This window comes from Trichosurus vulpecula, chromosome 8 (assembly GCF_011100635.1).
Source record: "Trichosurus vulpecula isolate mTriVul1 chromosome 8, mTriVul1.pri, whole genome shotgun sequence".
Lineage (NCBI taxonomy): Eukaryota > Metazoa > Chordata > Mammalia > Diprotodontia > Phalangeridae > Trichosurus > Trichosurus vulpecula.
The window spans coordinates 148,507,672-148,528,840 of NC_050580.1; the positions used below are offsets into that span (position 1 = coordinate 148,507,672).

The window sequence follows — 21,169 nt, forward strand, 5'->3', positions numbered from 1 at the left end:
AACCACCTGCCTGGTGAAGAAAGATGTGTCAGTGGGGCAGGTTCATCCTCAGCTTCAGGCAAAGCTGACCACACCTCCCCCTGACAGCTTCTGGCCACAGCCAACAAGCTGAGATCAGTTAGGAAACCCAGAATGGTCATTCCAGTTCAGAAACCTGTGCCATTTCCCCCCACCCCCACCCCAGCTCTCACCTTAGCTTTCAGCTTTTATTTCAGTTTAAAAGTTTCTGAGGAAATTGAGTTGAAAAAGAAGAGTCCAGTTAAGTATCTATGAATGGCCTAGCATGATGAATTCAGGTGGTCCAAGTACTGAGAGAAAGATGACAGATTGGGGGGAGGGAGGGGGAGGGAGAGAAATGAGGGAGGGGGGAGAGGGAAGAGGAAGACAGAGAGAGGAGAGAAGACAGAAAGAGAAAGAGATGAAAGGAGAGATGAGAGATAAGAGAGAAAGGAGAGGAGATTAGGAGAGATAGATAGAGACAGGGGAGGGGGAAGAGGGAGACAGAGACAGTCAGAGAGAGAGATGACAGAGATGAGAGAAGACAGAGAGCGAGATGAAAAAAGACAGGGAGGTGAGAGAAAGAGAGAAAGAGGGAGAGAGACGAGAAAGATGAGAGGAGAGAGACACGAGAGAAGGAGATTATGAGAGAGAGAGACAGAGAGAGAGAGAGAGAGAGAGAGAGAGAGAACACATGAACACCCACAGAACATGCCTTCCCCCTCCCTCCTTACCAAGGAGTCATTGCTAGCTCCTAACTCCCTCCAACTGAGGAAGTGTCGCTAATTCTCTGTCCCCTGGGATCTACACATCCTCTTCCCACTTCTGATTGAGAAGTTGACCCATATGAGGAGGGGAGAGAAGGCAGCATCATCTATTTTTTAAATTTATTTGTAGTTTTCAACATTGATTTCCACAAGATTTTGAGTTACAAATTTTCTCCCCATTTCTACCCTCCCCCCCACCCCAAGATGGCATATATTCTGATTGCCCCATTCCCCAGTCTCCCCTCCCTTCTGTCACCCCACTCCCCGTCCCACCATGTAACATAAATGTGTGGTTTCAAGTATAATCTTCTGTTCTACTATGTCCATGGAAATGCTTATTTTATTTGACGTATGTCAAGTTCAGAATAAAAACTATTTTTTAAAGAGGCACAGCAGCATTTGGCTGCAGTTTGAAGGTAGGTCCTCCTCGGAGCACCATTTCTGCCTCCTCATCGCTTAGCTCAGTTCTCACTGTCTTTTACCACTTCCCTTTCTCCCCATCCTCCCCACCCCCATCTAAGAGCTCTCCATCCGTGGTACAAGTATCTCCAATGTGTCCGCAAAACCAGATCAGGGCAAGATACATTTCTATACCCCATTGCCTGCATATCTTATTTCCCAGTTGCATGTAAAAACAATTTTTTTAAAATATCTGTTTTTAGAACAACAGCATCATCTTCTAGGAAGAGATCTAGACCAGGAGGCCAAAGAGCTGGGTTCTCAGCTTTGCCACAAACTGTGTGACCTTTGCTGTATCATATAAGTTCTCTAGGTTAAATTCAAACGATAAAACTAAAAACAATACAACTAGTTGCTGGGGAAAATGTTAATAATGCCGATTCAATTTTAAACTATGCTATATGCCCATGTTCCTCTTCCCCCCCACCCAAGCTGGTTATTAAACATTTACTATCACACCCCTGCCTGTGTGTATTTATATATGTGTGTAGGTGCATTTATTAACTTTATATGTATCCTATCTATATGTTATAGGCATTTGTTGTCTCCCCCCATTAAATTGCAAGCTTACTGAAAGGTGAGATCCTTTCTTTCTATTAGTATTTCTAGCATCTGTCATGCAGTCAGCACTTAATAAATCCTCGTTGACAGACTGAGGAGGCACAGGAGTTATCTTTTGAGAAAGAATACTGGTAGGTATTAGAAACAGTCTCTTCTCCCAAGCATCATGCCTGGAAGTTACTTTAAAACAGGAGGTGGAGGGTGAGGAAAGAATGGGGTACAGCAAATATTTGGTGTCCTCTTTTGTTATTTTTTTCAATAAACAAGACTGCGCGTACAGGCAGGAGGGGGAGAGCAGCCAGGCCTCATTCGAGCTCTTAAGAATTTCCTGTAGGTTTTGTCTTTCCCCCTCAAGAGATTGCCTCTCAGGCCTGAGCCAGCAGAGAAAGATTCTAACCACACACGCATCCCACAGTTTAGACATAGGCCTGGCAGGCAGCTGCATCTCCTGCAGGGAGGCCCCGCTAGGCGCTCTTTGAGGAGAATTGAATCTGGGGGGCCATGGTTAGCATCATGTTCCCTAAAGGGGCAAGGACCTTTGTAGGTAGCCATGGAAGAACTTGAAGGAGTAGAGTCTCTGCCTCACTCTTAAAACCTGAGCTTCAATCTCTTTCCACCTTGCATTGTTCAAGACATCTTTATAGTTTCAGTAACTTTGTGAGGTAATATTTCCTTTGACTCTTCTAGCAAGGCACCATAGCACAGAGATAGAGTACTGGACTCAGAATCAAAGAGAGGTAGGTTCAAGTCCTCACTCTTAACCCATCCTGGCCACACAATTCTGGGCAAGTTGCTTAAACTTTCAGAGAAGTAGGCAATCCTAAGACTAAATTGCAGAGAAAGTGATGACCAACATTAACAGAAGAAAACTCCTCACTGGGGAGTTTCATATATTAATTAATTCACAGGTCCAATCCCTCTCCCTATCCTTTCAGGAATAGATCAGACTAGACGGCCCTGGGGACCCTTTCTAGGACTAAAATTCTGTGATTCCATGGGCTATAAATGATACCTATCTCATAAGGTTTTTGTGGGGGTCAAAAGAGATAATCAGTGTAAAATGATTCATCTGCCTTCTCAACGGGTGGGGGAGGGAAAGGAATAGAATTTAGAACTGAAAATAAAATAAAATTGAATTTAGAAAAAAGAAAAGAAAAAGAAAGAAGGAAAATGGAACATGGGGAGTTTAAGTGATTTCTCAAAGAGGGCACATCATGTTAACAGCAAAGCCAGAGCTAGAACCTGGCAACCTCTTAACTCTAGATTTGTGGTCCCTTTGGCTTCCAATTCTGTGCTCTTCACACTAGGCCCAGCTAGAGGCAGAACCACTAAGCCAGAGTTGTGGTTGCCCTGAACTTCAAAAGGTCCTGGGATCCAAGAACTCCCAGGGTTTCTCCCAGACAGTTAGTGGGGGGAATGGCTCTCTGAAAGAAGTAGAAGGATATGGAGAAAAATCTAGGTGACATAAAAAAAATTGTCAGTGAGTATCTATGTTTAAAAAAAAGTTAGAAAGAGGTTTCTCCCTCTTCACCAATGGAGCATCCAAGGCACAGAGACCTCTTCCAGGAAACTTGGCAAATCCCCCAAGAAAGTCAGAAACAGAACTTAGGAATTCCCACCTCCCCTACCCACTTCCTTTCCCTCCCCCACCTCCACCAAGCAAGTCTTTCCAAGTCTGAGCAAATGTACATTTCCTTCTGTTGTATAACGAGGATGATCTTATGGGATTTTCATAAATCTGCAGCATATTAGAACTGAAAAGGACTTTAAGTATGGGCTAGTCAAACCTACCATTTTACAGATGAGGGAGTTAACTCTCAAAAGGGAAAGATCAGAAGAGACCCCGGAGGCTGTCGAGTCCAGCCACCCTCATTCTGTTGTTATTATTGTTTAATGACATGACAGGGTGATATCTCGACAAATCATCAGCCTCATTTTCTCTTCCAGATCCATCGAAAGGTCCAGTGGCAAGACAAAAGTCAAGATGACTGGCGATGGTCTGGAATGCAGTGGATGACCTTGGTCTAATTTAGCATCCCAAAAATATCAATCTGGGAAGAAAGCAGTAGGTAGAATGTCCTTCATTTTGCAGATAAGGAAAACAAGGCACTTAGCTGCCTCAAATGAGACAATACGGGTAAAGTGCTTAGCACTGTCCCTTGCACACAGAAGGTGCTCTATAAATGCTTATTCCCTCTTCTTCTCTCTGTTTCCTTCCTTACAGCAACAGCCATTCCTTCTGCAGATCTCCATGGTCGTTGGCACACTCTGATGATGCCAACTTAACTGGGGCTCGCTGTTAGTAGGACATCGCCTTTCACCAAAGCGTTCCATCATTTCTCAGCTCAGGTCCTAAGTAAGCTTGTATATTTGAGAGAAAAAAAAAATCTGTGTGTCCTAGTGGAAGTAAAAGCCTGATTAATAACAGCTCCCACTTTTTAGGACTTTTCAGCTTGCAAAACACTTTCCATACAGGGCGTGCCATAAGTCTTAGTGCAGCTTGAAGCTGTATATGATCTTTTTTGAGTCCCCAAAGACGCTGTGAGGTAGGTGATATTCTTATCCCTGTTTTATAGGTGAGAAACGTGAGCCTCGGAGAATTTTGGTGACTTACCCAGGGTGACTTAGGCAGCTCGTTAAATGTTGGAGGCAAGTTAAGAACCCCTGAAGTAGAATGATGCCACATGGGCCAACAGGGGAAGTGAAAAGAATGCTGGGCTCAAGCCTCCCTGCCCCAGGCTGAGTCCCAGCCCTGTCACTTGCTACCTCTGGGACCTTGGGTCTTTTATGCTTTCACGTATAAAATGAGGAGGCCGACTGGGCTACATGACCTCGAGGTCCTTCCAGCTCAAAATCTAGGATTCTGTGTACACAAATAAACAGACATGATAGTAATTTCAGGAGGAGGATGGGGCACTAACATGGGGAGGAGAGAAAGTAGAGAAGGATTCAAGGTGGGGGAAGCACCAAAGCTGGGCCTCGAAGGAAGAGAAGGATTCTGAAAAGGGGAGACAAGGCAAGAAGCTCATGCCAAGAATTAACGAACAAGATAACTAACAATACAAGGCAAAGTATGCAAGTGCCAAACAGGAGAGAAATAAATAGAGGGAGAGAGACCTAAACTAAGGCTTGAAGCAACAATAACATTTAGACAAAGAATCGCAGAGAGGTTACATCAGGAAAAAGCAAATGGCAACAGAATGAGCCAAGGACCAGAAGCAGCATGTCCTGGGTTCCGGGAACAGGAAAGAAGGAGCAAAGGGTTCATGTAGAGGAATAACAGAAGATAAATCTGGAGAGCTAAGTAGAGAACAAAGCATGGAGGGTCCTGAATGCCAAGCCTGGGGCTGGGCCTTAGCCTGCCCCCTTCATGCCATTAAATGAATGCCTATAGGTGTATGTACGAGTCTGAGAGCAAATGCATGTATAACAGGACAATGAGTATGTATGTAAATAGCACATAACTGTGTATAGCACACAACTGTCCACTTCTAATACCCCTCACAGGCTCGCCTTTCCTCCCCTAGACCCCACCAATTCTGATGTAACCGGAGCAACTACTCTAGACCTCCTTCTCCTGGACAAAGAGGAAAACTGACTTTTACCGGGCAGCACAGCTGTGGCCAGAACACTGAACTGAAGTCAAAAGACCTAGATTCGAGTTCAATCTCTACCACTAACCGTTAATGGAGCTTGTTTTTTCCTCAGCAAAAAAGAAGGGACTCGAACTAGATGGGTGGCTCTTACACCTTTTTTTTCTTTTGCTCATGGCACAATACTCTTTTCTGTGAGGATCCAGGGCACACAGACTATGAAAGTTGTTAACAACAGGTGGTAGAGTCAGAACACAGCTTCCCTTCAATGTTGTTGTTCAGTCGTGTCTGACTCTTCATGACCCCATCCAGGGTTTTCCTGGAGGAGATGCTAGAATGATTTACCATTTCCTTCTCCAGTTCATTTGATACATGAGGAAACTGAGGCTAGCAAGGTGAAGTGACTTACCCAGGGTCACACAGCTGGTAAGTGTCTGAGGCTGGATTTGGACTCAGGAAGACAAGTCTTCCTGACTCCAGGCCCATGACTCTATCTACTTTGCCACCTGAATGCCCCTTCCCTTCAATAAAAGAAGCTGTTTCTATTGGGTCCTTTGAAAGTTCATGGTCTCATGTGTTTTGAGGTTAACATGTACATGTAATAGACAAGTTTTATTTATCTTGAAAATACTAAATATACTATGCCATGGTAAGTAAAATTTATATTAACCAAAATTATTTACAAATTTTCTGCGACAACATAACATCTAGATTTTTGTTGTATATCCTTTTAGATAATGTTTTAGACAATCTCTAGGGTTCCTTCTAATAATAAGGATAATAAATGAAATTACTATGGTAACTTCAGATTTAAAAGCCCTTTACAATATATCACCTCGTTTGATCCTCACATCAAGGCTATGAGTTAAATCATACAGGTATTTTACAGAGGAGGTAGCCGAGGATCAAAAGACTTAAGAGACTCGCTCATCCATGGCCACACAAGTAGGAGGCATAGAAAAGAGGGTCCAAGCGGGGTCTTTCTGGATTCTATATGTAGCCTTTCTACCGTAACATCTTGTCTTTCCCTCCTCTGGCTCTCAGGAGCTATGACTCTCTGTCACAGATAGTCTGGTACTCTTACATATCACCAAGAACACGAAAAGCCAAAATGCTCTACGACCATTTCTCAAAACATCAGCTGGCGTCATGAGACGATAACCTCCCTCGTCCTGAGAGTGTGAGCACTACACTGGCCAAGTTTCTGCACTTGGGCCTAAGAGGCAGAAACTCAGGCTGAAGCAGAGATAAGCAGGCATTGTTCCCAGCTCTGGGGTCAAAGACCCAACAGCAGAGATCAGGGTCCTCCATCCCTGGTCAGATATGAAACTCCAAATATGAAACCAGCTTTTCCCACAGAAAGATTCTCATTCCCAAACCTGGCACTTAACAGATTAGAAGAAGGGTCCTTTCTTGTCTTGTTTGAATGAGAACCACTCAGTGGTCCCAGAGCTTAATAACCCCATGGCATCTCTTGTATCTGAGCTGCCAGCATGGTACAGTGAAAGTGTCCTGGATTTGGATTTGTAAACTCTGCTACTTCTAACTTGTGTCACCTTAGGCAATTCAATTAACTTCCTTAGGCTTCCATTTTCTCATCTGTAAAATGGGGATGTTGGACTAAGTGGACTCTTTGGTACCTTTAAGTTCTAAATCTAAACAATTCATCTGGAAAGGTATAATGCAAATGGGGAATGGGGGGGGGGGGTGTAAGATCTTCCCCACCCATTAATAGGCCTTATGTGGAGCCTATTAAGGGAAGCTTGCTTGCAAGGCTTTCACACCTTTTGTCAATAAGCTAATTAGGCCATGAGTCAGGTTGTGAGGCCTTCTGGCTCTGAGCCTGTTAGGTGAAAGAGTATATATTGTGAGAGGTGACCTTTTGCTTTGGAGGCTCACTTATGAGAAAGATGTTGTGATTCCCTGGTCGAGACTTTGAATGGCCATATGTTCAGAACCCGCAACTCCTCAGAGGTAAAGATGCTCTCTATTCAGTGGTGGACGTAAAGCTTTGATTCAGGCAGTAGAGCCCTGTCTATTGGTCTTTATTTCTCTTTTCTGTATTTCCTGTGTTTGTATTTTATGTGATTAAAAAAGAAAGATTATTGACCCCTGAAACAGCTGTCTTTCCTTAGTAAAGCAGATAAAAGAACCTGCACTAGCAGCCATCCCAGGTATGCCAGTGTGGTTGCCATTACAAAAGGTCCCCAAAGAAAGATCAGAAATGTGGGTGCTGTTAAAACTCTGGGCTACTGGCCCTAGGCCTATGCTACAGCTCTCTAATTACAGTTCACATCTTCAGGCTGAGGACAATAGGCTCCCCTTGGGAAGGGGGGCGGGGTGGAGAAATTTACCCAAGGTAAATTAGAAAGGATTAAGTACAGGCATACCTTGAAGATATTGTGGGTTTGGTGCCAGACTACTAAAATAAAGTGAATATCACAATAAAGCAAGTCACATGATTTTTTTTGCTTCCCAGTGCATTTAAAAGTTATGTTTGTACTATACTGTAGTCTGTTAAGTGTGCTGTAGTATTATGTCTAAAAAAACCAATGTATATACCTTAATTCTAAAATACTTTATTACTAAAAAGTGCTAACCATCTTCTCAGCCTTGAGTGAGTTGTAATCTTTTTTTGCTGGTGGAAAGTCCTGCCTCCATATTGATGGGTGCTGACTGATCAGGTGGTGGTTGCTGAAGGCTGAGGTGGCTGTGGCAATTTCTTAAAATAAGACTACAATGAAGTCCGTTGCATCAACTGATTCTTCATTTCAGTTCAACACTTAGAGGTAGGGTTATTAATTAACCTAATTTCAGTATTGTTGTGTCTCAGGAAATAGGGAGGCCCGAGGAGAGGGAGAAAGAGACAGGGAACAACTGATCAGTGGAGCAGTCAGTACATACACAGCATTTACTGATTAAACTTACTGTCCTATATGGACAAGGTTCATGGCTCCCCAAAATAATTACAACAGTGATATTATGGATCACTGATCACAGATCTCCACAACAGGATACAATAGTAATGAAAAAGCTTGAAATATCATGACATGTGACACATACACAATGTTGAGCACATGCTGTTGGAAAAATGGCTCCGATAGGCTTGTGTGATGGGGGTTGTCACAAACCTTCAATTTAGGAAAAGTGCAGTATCTTCAAAGTGCAATAAAATGAAGCACAATAAAATGAGGAATGCCTTTACAAAGTCAAGGTAGTTTAACTAGGTAGGAGGGGAAGGTAGTGAGAGGCGGAACCTTAATGATACCTACACACCCTTCCCCCCCACCTATTTCCCCAAATCATGGGTGGGAAACCTGAGGCCCTTGAGACCACATGTGGCCCTCTGGGTCTTCAAGTGCAGTCCTTTGATTGAATCTGGCCCTCGAGGTCCCCAACTGTGGCCCTTTGAAAGTGCTGCACTTGAGGACCTAGAGAGCCACAGGGGGCCTCAAGGTCAAAGGTTCCCCACCCTGCCCCAAATCCAAAGGGAAGAGGGGGTGAGGGAGAAGAGACACCCAAGATTAATAAGGCAAAGGAATAGGGACCTATCATTTCACTGATACAGAGAACTCTATCAATGCAGGTTATCACATTCTTTGCGACATTACAGCCATAGAGAACTGTCTAGAACACAGAGGTTAAGTGACTTGCTAGGGGTCACATGGCTGCTATGGATCAGAAGCAGGATTTGAACCCTGGTTTTGAGGCCAGCTTTCTATTCATTACATCATGTTGCCTCTCACAGAGGACTAGAACAACTCCATAGGAAACAGCCCTAACCAAGGAAATTCTTCCTCTAAAATCCTACAAAATAAACATCTTCTGTGGGGGGTGATTAGGAGACTACTCAGCCCACCCCCATCCCCTGATCTTCTCCTATGGGCTGAAGTAGTGACAGACAATAAAAGAATGATAACATTGTCTGCCAGGGCCCCCACTTCCATGGGAAGCATCTCACCTTCAGCTTTCCCTGGGCACTGACTGAGAACTTACTAGCCTAGCAAGAAGCTGGGCTTCATGTTACAAAAGCCTGTCTAACTCAAGATGCCAGGCAAACTCGGCCCTGACTTTTTCTACTCCTCCCCGCTCCCACCCCTTAAAACAGGATCCCCATCAGCAAAGGCAGCTGGTCCTCAGTGTCAATAACTGTCAAGATTTTTACCTCCCCCCTCCAACAGATGCTCCAGCTCCCTCCTTCCTCGGGTTAGTCAGCTCCCCTGCCTAGATGACTCAAACTGAACTTTAAACAGCCGGAGATCCTATTCTTCCTGCAAAAAGGGCTTCTCTGACCCTTTGAAGCCGTTTCTCTTTGTTTTTTTCACCCTTTAAAGAAAAAAAATAAAAGGGAGACAAAAATTTGACCTCACTCTTAAGAGCTTCCCAGGAGGTGGAAATAACTTCTGTGCTCTCTCCCATAATGCATTCTGCATTGACTTTTCCAGAGAAATGGAGTAACCCAAAGGTAATGGAGTTATAGTCTTCGTGGCCTGGTTTTACCTTAAGGTGTGTGTGTGTGTGACTCACACACACACACACACACATGCACACACACCCCATATATCCCTGGGTGTATAAATAAAGAAAGGCAGTGTGGTGGAAAAAGCACCTGGACTTGTATCCAAGGTCTATCAATTACAACCTATACGACCTTAGAAAACGGATGTCATTTAACCAATACGAGCCTCAGTTTCCTCATCTGTATTGGTACCTCTGAGTTAAAAGAGACATCAGACGCCATCTAGGCCAACCTATATATGAACAGGACTGTTTCCCCATCCCACCCCCTTACAACAATCCAGTTCAATTGAATGAAAGTCCTTGAAGGCAGCAGCTGTTTGATTTTATTTTCTCTTTTTCTCAGCACTTAGCACAGTGTGTCTTACCCATTGCAGGTGCTTAATAAATGTTCATTGAACTAAATTTGCCTCCTCAAGAAGCATTCATCCAATCTCTGATTAAAGACCTTCAGAGAGGGCCCCCCCCAACTACCTCCTGTGCCAGTAAAACGGTGGGGGAGCAGTCAGGTTAAATGACCCCTAAGGTCTAGTTCAAAATGCCAAGATCCTATGAGGTAATTATGAGGGTGCATATCTATAAATGTGTTGTTGCACATGCATAAATGAACCAGTTAAGAGTGCATGTCAGTATGCTAACACACATTTCTTAAATAGGTCTTTTATAACCAGGAGGTCAGAAGAAATGTTGAAAAAAATTTCCATTCCCTTCCAACTATTCCTTGCTTTCTAGATCTTGAAAAGAATTCTGCCCTGGGAGTCTTGGATTTAGCAAATCTGATCCACCAAATAATTCAGATCAGAGATTTCATCATGGTCCAATTTATTTTTTGTTTTTTATACAAACTAGTTTTCAGAAAGATTACATCACCTTTCCATCAAGCTGTGAGCTTAAAAAGGGAAATTCCTGGGAGCCATGGAGAGTTACAAATGAGAATAGGAGAAACAGACCAACAGGTCAGGTCTCTGCCCTGAGCCCAGTCAGAGCTCTTGATGAGAAACTGTTTAAAAATGAATAACAATATAAGACTAGTTTGACCATACCAAAATAGTCAACTGCACCACACTGAGAATAGAGAAGTCTACTATTCTGATCCCTTTGGCTTGAGTGGCAAATTTCCAAAGAGGCAAACATGTGGTCATGTTCCTCAAGGCTCACCTGAAAGCTGAAAATAAACCTCAGGCTGGGAACATTCATTTTTAAACCCACACACCAGTGTCTGGGTGCAGTTACCAGGCAGGGACCCAGGAAACTGGTTTACGGTTGCAATAAGACAAGGGTAAACTGACTTGGCGTCATCTGTTATCCTCTCTGGTCCTCACACGCACACGGTCCACAGGCTCTTACCTTCCCAACTCTTCTCCAATTTCATATACATCCTCCACCTTCTGCTGTTTGAAGGTCGCCATGTTTGGGCTCCTCATTGAGGCTTGGAGCTAATGCACCTGCCAACGGATGGGAAGAGGCGTTAGGACGGTCATGTAAATTAGCACAAGCTCTCAAAGCCTGGACCTGGAAAGAAATCAGGAAGCAGAGAAAGTACAAATAGAAACAATGACAAAAAATGAGCCCCCAGCTCTTTTAGGAAATTCATTCTCAAACCTTTTTAAATATTGTGACCCTGCCGCCCTCCCCTGCCCAGTGTATCTTACATCACCAAGCGTTGGGGAGAGGGGAAAGAAAACTTCTCCCATAGGAGGTATTCTGGATGCCACTACCACAAAGCTATCTGTTTGGTCTCCCTCTTTCTGCTACAATTTTAAAGACAGAAGGAAGGCCCAGAAGGGGTCAGACAAAATAGCATATATAACCCAGAGTCTGTTGGTGCTGTCACCACTTCCAAAAAGTTGGCCCACATTTCTGATTTCTATAAGCCCTTTAAATTCCCATCTGAGCAACATTTCTTTGGATATTGGTGCTTGCCATCATCAACTATGTCGCTGCTTGGGCCCTGTTGAGTCTGGAAAAAGATCCATTGACTTTTTGGCACAGAGCATTAAAACCTGTATGTGAGGCCAACTAAAGCAGACTATCCGAAATTGTTCTTGGCAGTAGTACGCTAACATCCCACTTATCTGAGGTTCAGATTTCCAGTCACTTCAAAGACCCAGAAAACATGCAGCCCCTTGTGTAGAAGCAGGCAAGAAAAGCCAATGAGTCCTGAAAGAGTTGTCCAAAATTCATTTACCTTCCTCCTTGGGGGGGGGGGGGTGCCTTGACACATAACTCTAATTCACTTGGTTATCTAAAAGCAGGACAGTAGAAGGTGGGAAAACAACTAGAAACAGGCTTACTGAAAGCGGTGGATTAGACTAGATAATCTTGAGGTTCCCTTCTAGCTCTAAGTCTATGAGCCTATGATAGGAATAGTTTGAAAGTAAAGGAAGAAACAAACAAAAAAAAGGGGGGACATAAGAATTATAAATGTACAGCCTTCTAGGCTTATTTAGTGTAGGTGTTAATAACATTCTATATACCACTATAAAGAAACTTCACTAAGAATGAGGGGAAGAAATTAAATAACCTTAAGGTATTACTTCAAACCCATCCAATTGTAAAAAATAACCCAAAGTGTCAAAATGCAATGCTGGCAGGGTTGTGTAGAGACAGGCACACTCATTTATTGTTAGTGGGTTTGGATATTGGGAGGATCTTTTTGGAAGGTAATCTGGCAGTACACAAAGTCATAAAATAATCATGTCCTTTGCCTAATACTATTATTGGGAATACACTGAAAGAGTATTATCCTAAAGAGGTTTCCGTTCCAGTACACACACACACACACACACACACACACACACAATCAAGGCACTAAGGCAATAAGCATTTATTAAGTGATCGCTTTGTACCAGGCACTGTACTAAGCCCTGATGTTACAAATACAAGCTAAAATAATGATAGACCTGACCTCAAGGAGTTTACATTCTTTTTTTTTAATTATTTTGGAGGGGGGAGGCAAGGCAATCAGGTTTATGTGACTTGCCCAAGGTCACACAGCTAATAAGTGTGTCAAATGTCTGAGGTCACATTTGAATTCAGGTCCTCCTGACTCCAGGGCCCATGGTCTATTCACTGCTCCACCTAGCTGCCCCTTGGAGTTTACATTCTAATGGGGGAAGATAAAACATAAAAGGAAGCTAAAAAGCAGGAGGGGTGGTGGAGATAAGGGGTACCAATGTAGGTACATGCATGGTGCCTGAAGTCTGTAGAGAAAGAAGCTGGAACAGGAATAGCCGGCCTGGGCACATCCCCAAAATGGAGGCCCAGAAAGGAACTCACCAATCCGAAGGGGCGAGTGGGGGGCAGACATGGCAGAAGTATATTCCAGGATAAGAAGGCTCCAGGTGCAAATACTTGCAAATCAAGAAGTATTTATTAAGCACTTGCCCAAAATATGCCAGGTAATGGGGATACAAATTTTTTAAAATGAAGCAATCCCGATGCTTATTTACACTAGGACATAAGCTTCCTATTACAGGAAGCTTATATTCCAAAAAGGGAGACGAGAACGTAGGGAACTATAAACAGCATAAATATAAAGTGAATAGATACAAATACGTAGTTAATAATAACAGCTAGCATTTACATAGCATCTATGTGCCAAGCAATGTGCTAAACACTTCACAACTATTATCTTATTCAATCCTCAGGGACCTTGCAAGGTGGGTGTTATTATTATCTATCTCCATCTTCCATATTATCTCCATCTCAGAAAACTGAGGCAAATGGGTTAAGTGACTTGCCCAAGGTCATACAGCTAGTGAGTGTCTGAAGCTGGATTTGAACTCGACTCCAAGCCCAGCACACTATCCACCTAACTACCTCGATACAAGGTAATTTGGGAAACAGAGGACTAGCACTTGGGGGAAGTCAGGAAAGGCTTCATGGTGTAGAAGACAGTGCTTGCTCTGTGTTGTAAGAAAAAAGAGTCCCGTCTTCTACACCATGAAGCTTTTCCTGATTTCCCCCAACTGCTAACCCCGCTTTCCCAAATCACCTTATATTGAGGCAGGTAGGTTATACAGAGGTAAGGAGGGAGTGCATTCTAGGTACACAGCCTGGACAGAGCACAGAGATTGGAGATGGGCTGTTGTGTGTGAGAGACAAAGAAAAGGTCAGTTTGACTGGATCCCAGAGTTTGAAAAAGAAAGTCATGTACAATGAGGATGGAAAGATGAGTCAGGCCCAGGTTATGAAGGGCTTTAAAATCTAAATAGAGTTTATATTTTATCCTGGAGGCAAGAGGAAGCCTCGGGAGTTGATTAAAGAGAAGTCACGTGTCTAGATCTGAGTTTAAAGAATATTACTTTAGCAATAGTGTGTAGGATGTACTGGAGTGGGGAGAGATTTGAAGCAGGAGACCAATTAGGAGGATAATGAAATTGTCCAGGTGAGAGGTAATGAAGACCTGAACTAGGCTGGTTGCCATTTTACTGCAGAGGAAGAGAGACATTCAAGAGAGACACTACAGAGGTAAAAGCACAAGATTTGATTAGAAGAAATAAAGATGGTCCCAAGCCTAAACACTTGGGTGATTAAAAGAATAGTAGCATCCTCAACAAAAATAAGGAATTTGAGAAGAGGAGTGGATTTGAAGGGGGGGAGAGGGGATCTATAACAGGAAATTAGATCTGCAACATTGGATCCAATATTGGATACTAGAACTCACCCATGCCTAATCATCCTGTGGGCATAACTCTGCCCCACCCTCAGTGAAAAGGAGGAAGCAGGGTTCTAAGTCACCACTCACTGCCCCTGAGCCACGGTCCATCAAGGGTTGCCTGCTACCATCACAAGATGATCTGATATACAGGGCAGATGGGTAGTCTGTGGATGGGCTGCCAGTTTTTCTAAGGGCACCTGTGCAGCTGATACTGTGTGTACCTGGGTAGGTTATACCTGCACTGTAACTGCTCTGAAGAGCGATGCCTGACACAGAAGGGGAAAAAGTTGGGAATTTGCACAGTAGAGGGAGGGAGAGGGAGAAGAAGAGAGGTGTGGTTGAGTTGAAGACAAGCCCCACTTGAGAGTGGGATGGGATCCACTTTCTACCTCCCATTGGTTGGTCACAAACCCTTTGAGGTCAGACCATGATGCCCCTGGGATAAAGCCCACATAAGGGAGGCAAGGGAAACCACTGGCCCAGAGCATTGAGAGGTTAAATGATTTGCTTCAAGTCACTCAGCTAGTGTGTGTCAGAGGTGGGGCTTAAATCCAAGTCTTCCTAGAGCAAAGGGTGGGGAACCTGCAGCCTCCCGGCAACATTGGCCTTCTAAGTTCTTGGGTTTGGCCCTTTGAATGAATCCAAGTTTTACAGGACAGATCTTTTTATTAAGGGAATTTGTTCTTTGAAGTTTGGATTCAGTCAAAGGGCCACGCTTGAGGACCTAGAGGGCCACATGTGGCCTCGAGGCTGAAGATTCCCCACCCCTGTGACCTAGACCATATTTTGGAGGAGAGGGGGCCTTTCTTGTAATATCTCACAAGTCACAGCTGCTCCTGTAGCTACCTCTTACTATGTTTAATCTGAAAAAGAGTGAGGAAAAATTGATGGACAGTCTACTTTCTGCTCTCATGGCCATGAAATGAAAGGAACCGGAGGAAGATTCCCAAGCAGGTTGGGTAGATGGAAATGCACAGACAAGGCCAGCACAGGAGGGAAACCAAGAATGGGTTGCAATCTATAGCAGTGGAGGACCTCCATAGAAATATTCAAGTTGGGGTGGGAGTGGGGGGATGGCTTGTTAAAGAAGAATAAATTCAAAAACAGGTGAAGATTGCCAGCCTTCCCAAAGTGATTTTACTTCATTTATTTAAAGGACAAAATATATGCTGAGAAAATTGGAGAAAGATATAGGGTACAAAACTAAGCGGCTAGCCTCATTCTAGTCAATTCAACTATGATTCCCTAATTTGCTTTGGAATACCCTCCTCTCATCACCATCCCACGAGGGAGTTTGGTAGCCCCTCCCCAGGGGAGGGGACAATAGCTCTGGGTTCTGGTCCACTTCTGCCACTAATTAGCTAGGAGACCTTAACTTAAGCTAATCACTTCATTTCTCAGTCTTTCATAGGATGACAGACTGGACAGTCTTTTTTTTTTCCACAGTCATTTTTCAGTCCTGTCCATCTCTTCATGACCCCATCTGGAGTTTTCTTGGCAAAGATACTAGAGTGGTTTGTCATTTTACAAATGAGGAAACTGAGGTAAACAGAGTTAGGTGACTTTCCCAGGGTCATACAACCAGTAAGTTCTGAAGCCGGATTTGAACTCAGGAAGACTCCAGGCCTTTATCCACTACTCTACCTAGCTGCCCTGGACAGAGTCTTAGAGATTATCTAGTTCTGTGTCTCTTTGCCTTTTTGTGTGTCATGAACCTCTTGGGTAGTCTGGTGAAACCTATGGACCTTTGGTCAGAATAATTTTTTTTAAATTCACAACTGCAAGATGGTGTGTTCAAATACAATTGTAATTTTTCTTCCATCCAACTTCACAGACCTCATGAAATGTTTCTACGGCAAAAGGTCATGAACTTCATTCCAGGTTAATGACCCAATTCCACTCTAATGAACTCACTTTGTAGATGAGAAAATGAGGCCTAGAGAGGTTAAGAGACTTCCCCATGGCCACATAGAGAACAAGTAGGCAGAACTAGTATTTGAACCCAGGTTCTCTGGTTCCAAATTCAGTTTCTTTTTGACACCAGGATGCCCCACCTCCTTCATTTGGTCCACAGGCAAGTTACATTTTTTAAAAAGTGCCAGTAACACTGGGCTAGGGTTTAAATTGGAAGGAGGTTTCAATTTAATTTAATTTAACAAACACTTAAATGCTCCAGTATGTAAGTCACTTTCTAAGGATACCAAAACAAAACAACCTCCTCTTTCAAAGAATTTAGATGCCACCATAGGGATACAGCTGGTAAGCCAGGGAGTGAATACAGAGGAATTTCAAAAGGTGCTGGGGAAAATGAGGAAAGCCTCTGTGGCTTATTCCTAAATCTAATAGAATCACAGAGTTAGCACTGAAAGGGACTTAGTAGAAGCCCATTTTACAGTAGGGAAATCGAGGCCCATGAAAGGTTAAGTAATTATCTGAACTCTCACTTCAAATCAGCATTTGCCCACTGTACAACTTTATATGCCAGACGTTTTCCAATACTCTTCTCAATCTTTCTGTTTCCTAAAGAGAAAAATTGAGACAATAATACCTGCACTTAGGGATGCTGAAATAAGATAATGGGCATGAAAGAATTTTTAAAATTTTACTGAAGTGTAAAAAATTATTTTGCCTCCCGAGCCACCCACCCCTCCACCAAGGCACAGTTCTCAGCCACCCCACCCCAAACTGCCACCCTACAAGCACTTAAGCAAAATAAGGTATATTTTGTAAAGTAAAATACAACCAAAAAAAGGTAAAACCAACCAGCAGTCAAGGCTCGAAGAGATCAGAAATTACCTTGGAGGGCAGGTTTTCTTCTGCCAGACAATTAGATTGTTTCAGCCAGCTCTAGGAGAGCTTGTATTACACCACGGTTAGTCTTATAAAGGTCAAATATGGCAGCAGGTGTGTAAATTTCATTCTCTTTCATCCACTTCAGCCCTTTCTACAACATGGAGCTCAATTCCTAGGACACAGTGCTTTCCTTTCCAGGAGGAACCATGCTTAGTGACTACCTCTCTCTTGCCACTGCCCCCACCACCACTATGGGGGCCTCGGCACTGCCCCATCTTCACAACCACTGTTGCTGCTTTATATATGCTGCTTCCCACCCTCACCCCCAGGGGCCAGTCAAAAGTCTTTCTGGTAAAACTTCACTCTTCACTTAACCTGGGCATAAATCACACAGGTGTGTGATGTAAGTCTTCATTAAAGCCCCTCTGACCCTAGATCATGCTCTCTTTGGACTCTATGGTCCTCCCTTTACACTGTGGATCCTTGATAAATGTAGCAAAACCCATTTATATGCTGGTGTCCAAGTATAGAACTGCCACCAGGGCTCTAGATCTCAGGTTTGTGCCCTGGGATCCTTTAAAGCAGGGTTGGTCTTTTGCCTTTCTTTGTATCCCCAGGTTTTAGCACAGTACCTAGCACATAGTAGGTGCTTAATAAATATTAGTCGACTATAACTATGACTAACTGTATTTCAATATAATTACTGAGGGAAAAATTGGTTAAGAACCTTTACTCTAGGTTAACTGATTAATCAGGCTTTAACTAATATAAGTTCAAGCTGAGCCAACCTCTTGTAGAATGTAAGCTCCTTGTGGGCAGACAAAGCTTCATTTTTTTTTACTTTGCATTCACAGTACTTAGAGGAGTACCTGGTATATAGTAAGTATTTAATATATGTTTGTCGAGTTGAATTGAAACCAAAAATAGGAAATTCTGGTTTGACACAAGAGATGTTTATTTACTTACCAAAAGGATTCTTCACTGTATACAAGCATTTATAATAGGTTGTCTTTAAATAGGAAAGATCCTCTTTCCTATACTGATTGTAAAGAATTTTAAGTAGCAGTTTGATATACAAAAAACTGAATTCACCCAGAGTTTTTCAGGAAGATGAATGGTATATCCACCTTCATTTTTTTATGTTCAAGAACAAAATGTGCATCAAACCTGTTCCTACTCCTGACACAGCCAGATGGTACAGTGGATGGAGTACCAGGCCTGGAGTCAAGAATATTCATCTTCCTGAGTACAATATGGCTGCAGACACTTACTAGCTGTGTGACCCTGGGCAAGTCACGTCACCCTGTTTGCCTCAGTTTCCTCATCTGTAAAATGAGCTGGAGAAGGAAATGGCAAACCACTGCAGTACCTTTGCCAAGAAAGCCCCATATGGAGTCATGAAGCATCGGGCACAACTGAAAAACAGCTCAAGAACAATTCCTGACTTCCCTATTACCGTCAATAACTGCCCCGCTTCTTCTTGCTCACACACATCCCAACAGCTGCCAGTTCTACCCCACGATACATCTCTTGCCTATCCCTCCTTTCTATTCTCATTGTCACCACTTTCATCTACTCCCATGTCACCGCCTACATGGATGGCGGCAATCACCTAACCAGTCTCCCAGCTGCTAGACTGACCTCCTTACTATTGAGACTTTACACCACTACCAAATTAGCCTCATTTATGAACAAATCTGATCTTGTAAGATTAAAAATCTAGAAGTGAAAAGGAGAGCAAAGACAAATCCAATCCCCTCATTTTACAGATAAGGAAACCAAGGCCCAAGGAAATTAAATGATTTGTCCATAATCACACAAGCAGCAGAGTCAGCATTTGAACCCAGGTCCTTAGATTCCAGGTCCAGTGTTCTTTTCACTGAACCACACTGCCATACCATTCCTCTGATGACAAAAAAAAAAACCAACCAACTGGTGACTCCTCATTTGGAACCAATAAAAACCAGCATCATTACGCTACCTCTCCAGCCTTATTTCACACTACTCACAATTACTCAGCACTCCAACTAAACTATATTGCTCACCATTTACCTACACCTGTCCCAAGCCTTCCTGCTTGCACACCTTTGCTCACATCATTCCCCATGCTTGGAACATCCTCCCAATATCTACCTTTTGAATCTTACTCATCCTTTAAGACCTTGCTCAAATACCACCTCTCCCAAGAAGCCTTTGTTGGCTGATGTCTTCAGTCAGAAATTCTCTCTCTCCTTCCTTGGTTGGACCTGCATGTTGATAAGGCACTTTTTACCTTACTCACATCATGTTTCATTATTTATTCTAATCATCCGTGAGTAACACATCTCCCCTACTAGATTACAAACTCTGTGAGGATAAGAACTGTATCTTTGTATCCCTGGTGCCTACAATAATATTCCAGCTACGTGGTAAGTCACATGATCATAAGTCTTGGAGGTGGACACTCAGGGATCACCTAATCTAATCTCGTTTCATAGAAGGAGAAACAGGTGACTAATAGAAATTTGCTGAACTGTTTGAATTGGAACAATCATCTGGGATGTGCTATCAGGGATAAGCTCTTCCTAGTACTTCGGATTCCAGAACAACTAAAACCAGACTTTTTAGGTTGAAAACCTGTTCTTTCTGAAGTGTATTTCTGCTGATGGCACAATCTTTTCCAAGTTATTCAGCCTCAAAACCGCAAAGTAGCCTTTGACTCTTCCCCTTACCTTACAGCTAGGCGGTGAAGTGGCTAGAGTGCTGGGCTTGGGGTCAGGAAGTCCTGAGTTCAAATATGGCCTCAGATGCTTAGTAGTTTGTATGACCCTGGGCAAGTCACTTAACCTCTGCTTGCCTAGGTTTCCTCAACTGTAAAATCAAAATAATAGCACTTATCTCACAGGGTTGTTGTAAGATCAAGTGAGATCATATTTGGAAAGCATTTGGCACACAGTAGGCACTTAATAAATGTTTATTTCTTCCCTCCTTCCCCTTGCCACTCACATTCAATTAGTGGAAGTTCTGTTATTCATAGGACAGTAGATTTGGAACTGTAAAAGACGCCAAGGGGCTATCTAGACCAACCTCTCTTTATAGATGAGGAAATGGTAGCCCATTAAGTAACCAGTCCAAGATCCCGAAGAGAAAATACTGCTCAACAGGATCTAAACCCAGGTATTCATTGCTGCTTCTCTGACACCATGCTGCCCCACCCAGATCCAGGCCCTTATTACCTCTCACTTACATTACTGCAATAACCTCTTAACAGATTCCTTCTTGTCCAGTGTCTCCTAGCTTCTGAGGCGCCCTGCACTGCACTATCAGAGCACTCTTCTTAATGTACAGACCCGAAAACCTTCCCTTACTGAAGATCTTCAGTGATTCCCCAGAGCCCTCAGCTCCTGAGTGTAGTATTCAAGGTCATCTACAATCTGGCCTCTATCTACCTTTCCAGGCTTATTTTACATTAGTCCCCTTCATATATCCTGTGCTCCAGCCAAACTGAACTATCTCTTCATTGTTCCACCAACAGAACCTGAGCGTTCCTCTGTCCGTGCCTTTGATCACAGCTGAAATGCCCTGCCCCAACCACCACCACCCCCTCCCTCCATCTCCTGATGCATCCTCCCTCCAGGGCTGGGCCTCCTCCAAGGTCCAGCTCCAAGTCTGCTTGTTCCTCCCTCACACTTGTCCCTGATCACTCTGGCCAGAAGGGATATCTTCCTCCCCAGATCTCTTAAAGCACTTTGTGCCTCTCTTATAGTCTTATAATATACCAGTTTACATTATAGTTATTTAAACACATGACCTCTTCCCTACTAGTTTACGTATTTCAT

At 43.3% G+C, this 21,169-nt stretch overlaps 1 protein-coding gene across 1 annotated transcript in view; it reads right to left on the reverse strand.

Annotated features, from left to right (window-relative positions):
• Nucleotides 1-21,169, reverse strand: part of LOC118829639 (death-associated protein kinase 3-like) — a 180,530-nt gene that overhangs the window by 143,142 nt on the left and 16,219 nt on the right. Inside the window, exon 5 of the mRNA XM_036736577.1 lies at nt 11,243-11,331. Coding sequence (XP_036592472.1) covers nt 11,243-11,331 — 89 coding nt within the window. The remainder of the gene's footprint in view (nt 1-11,242; nt 11,332-21,169) is intronic.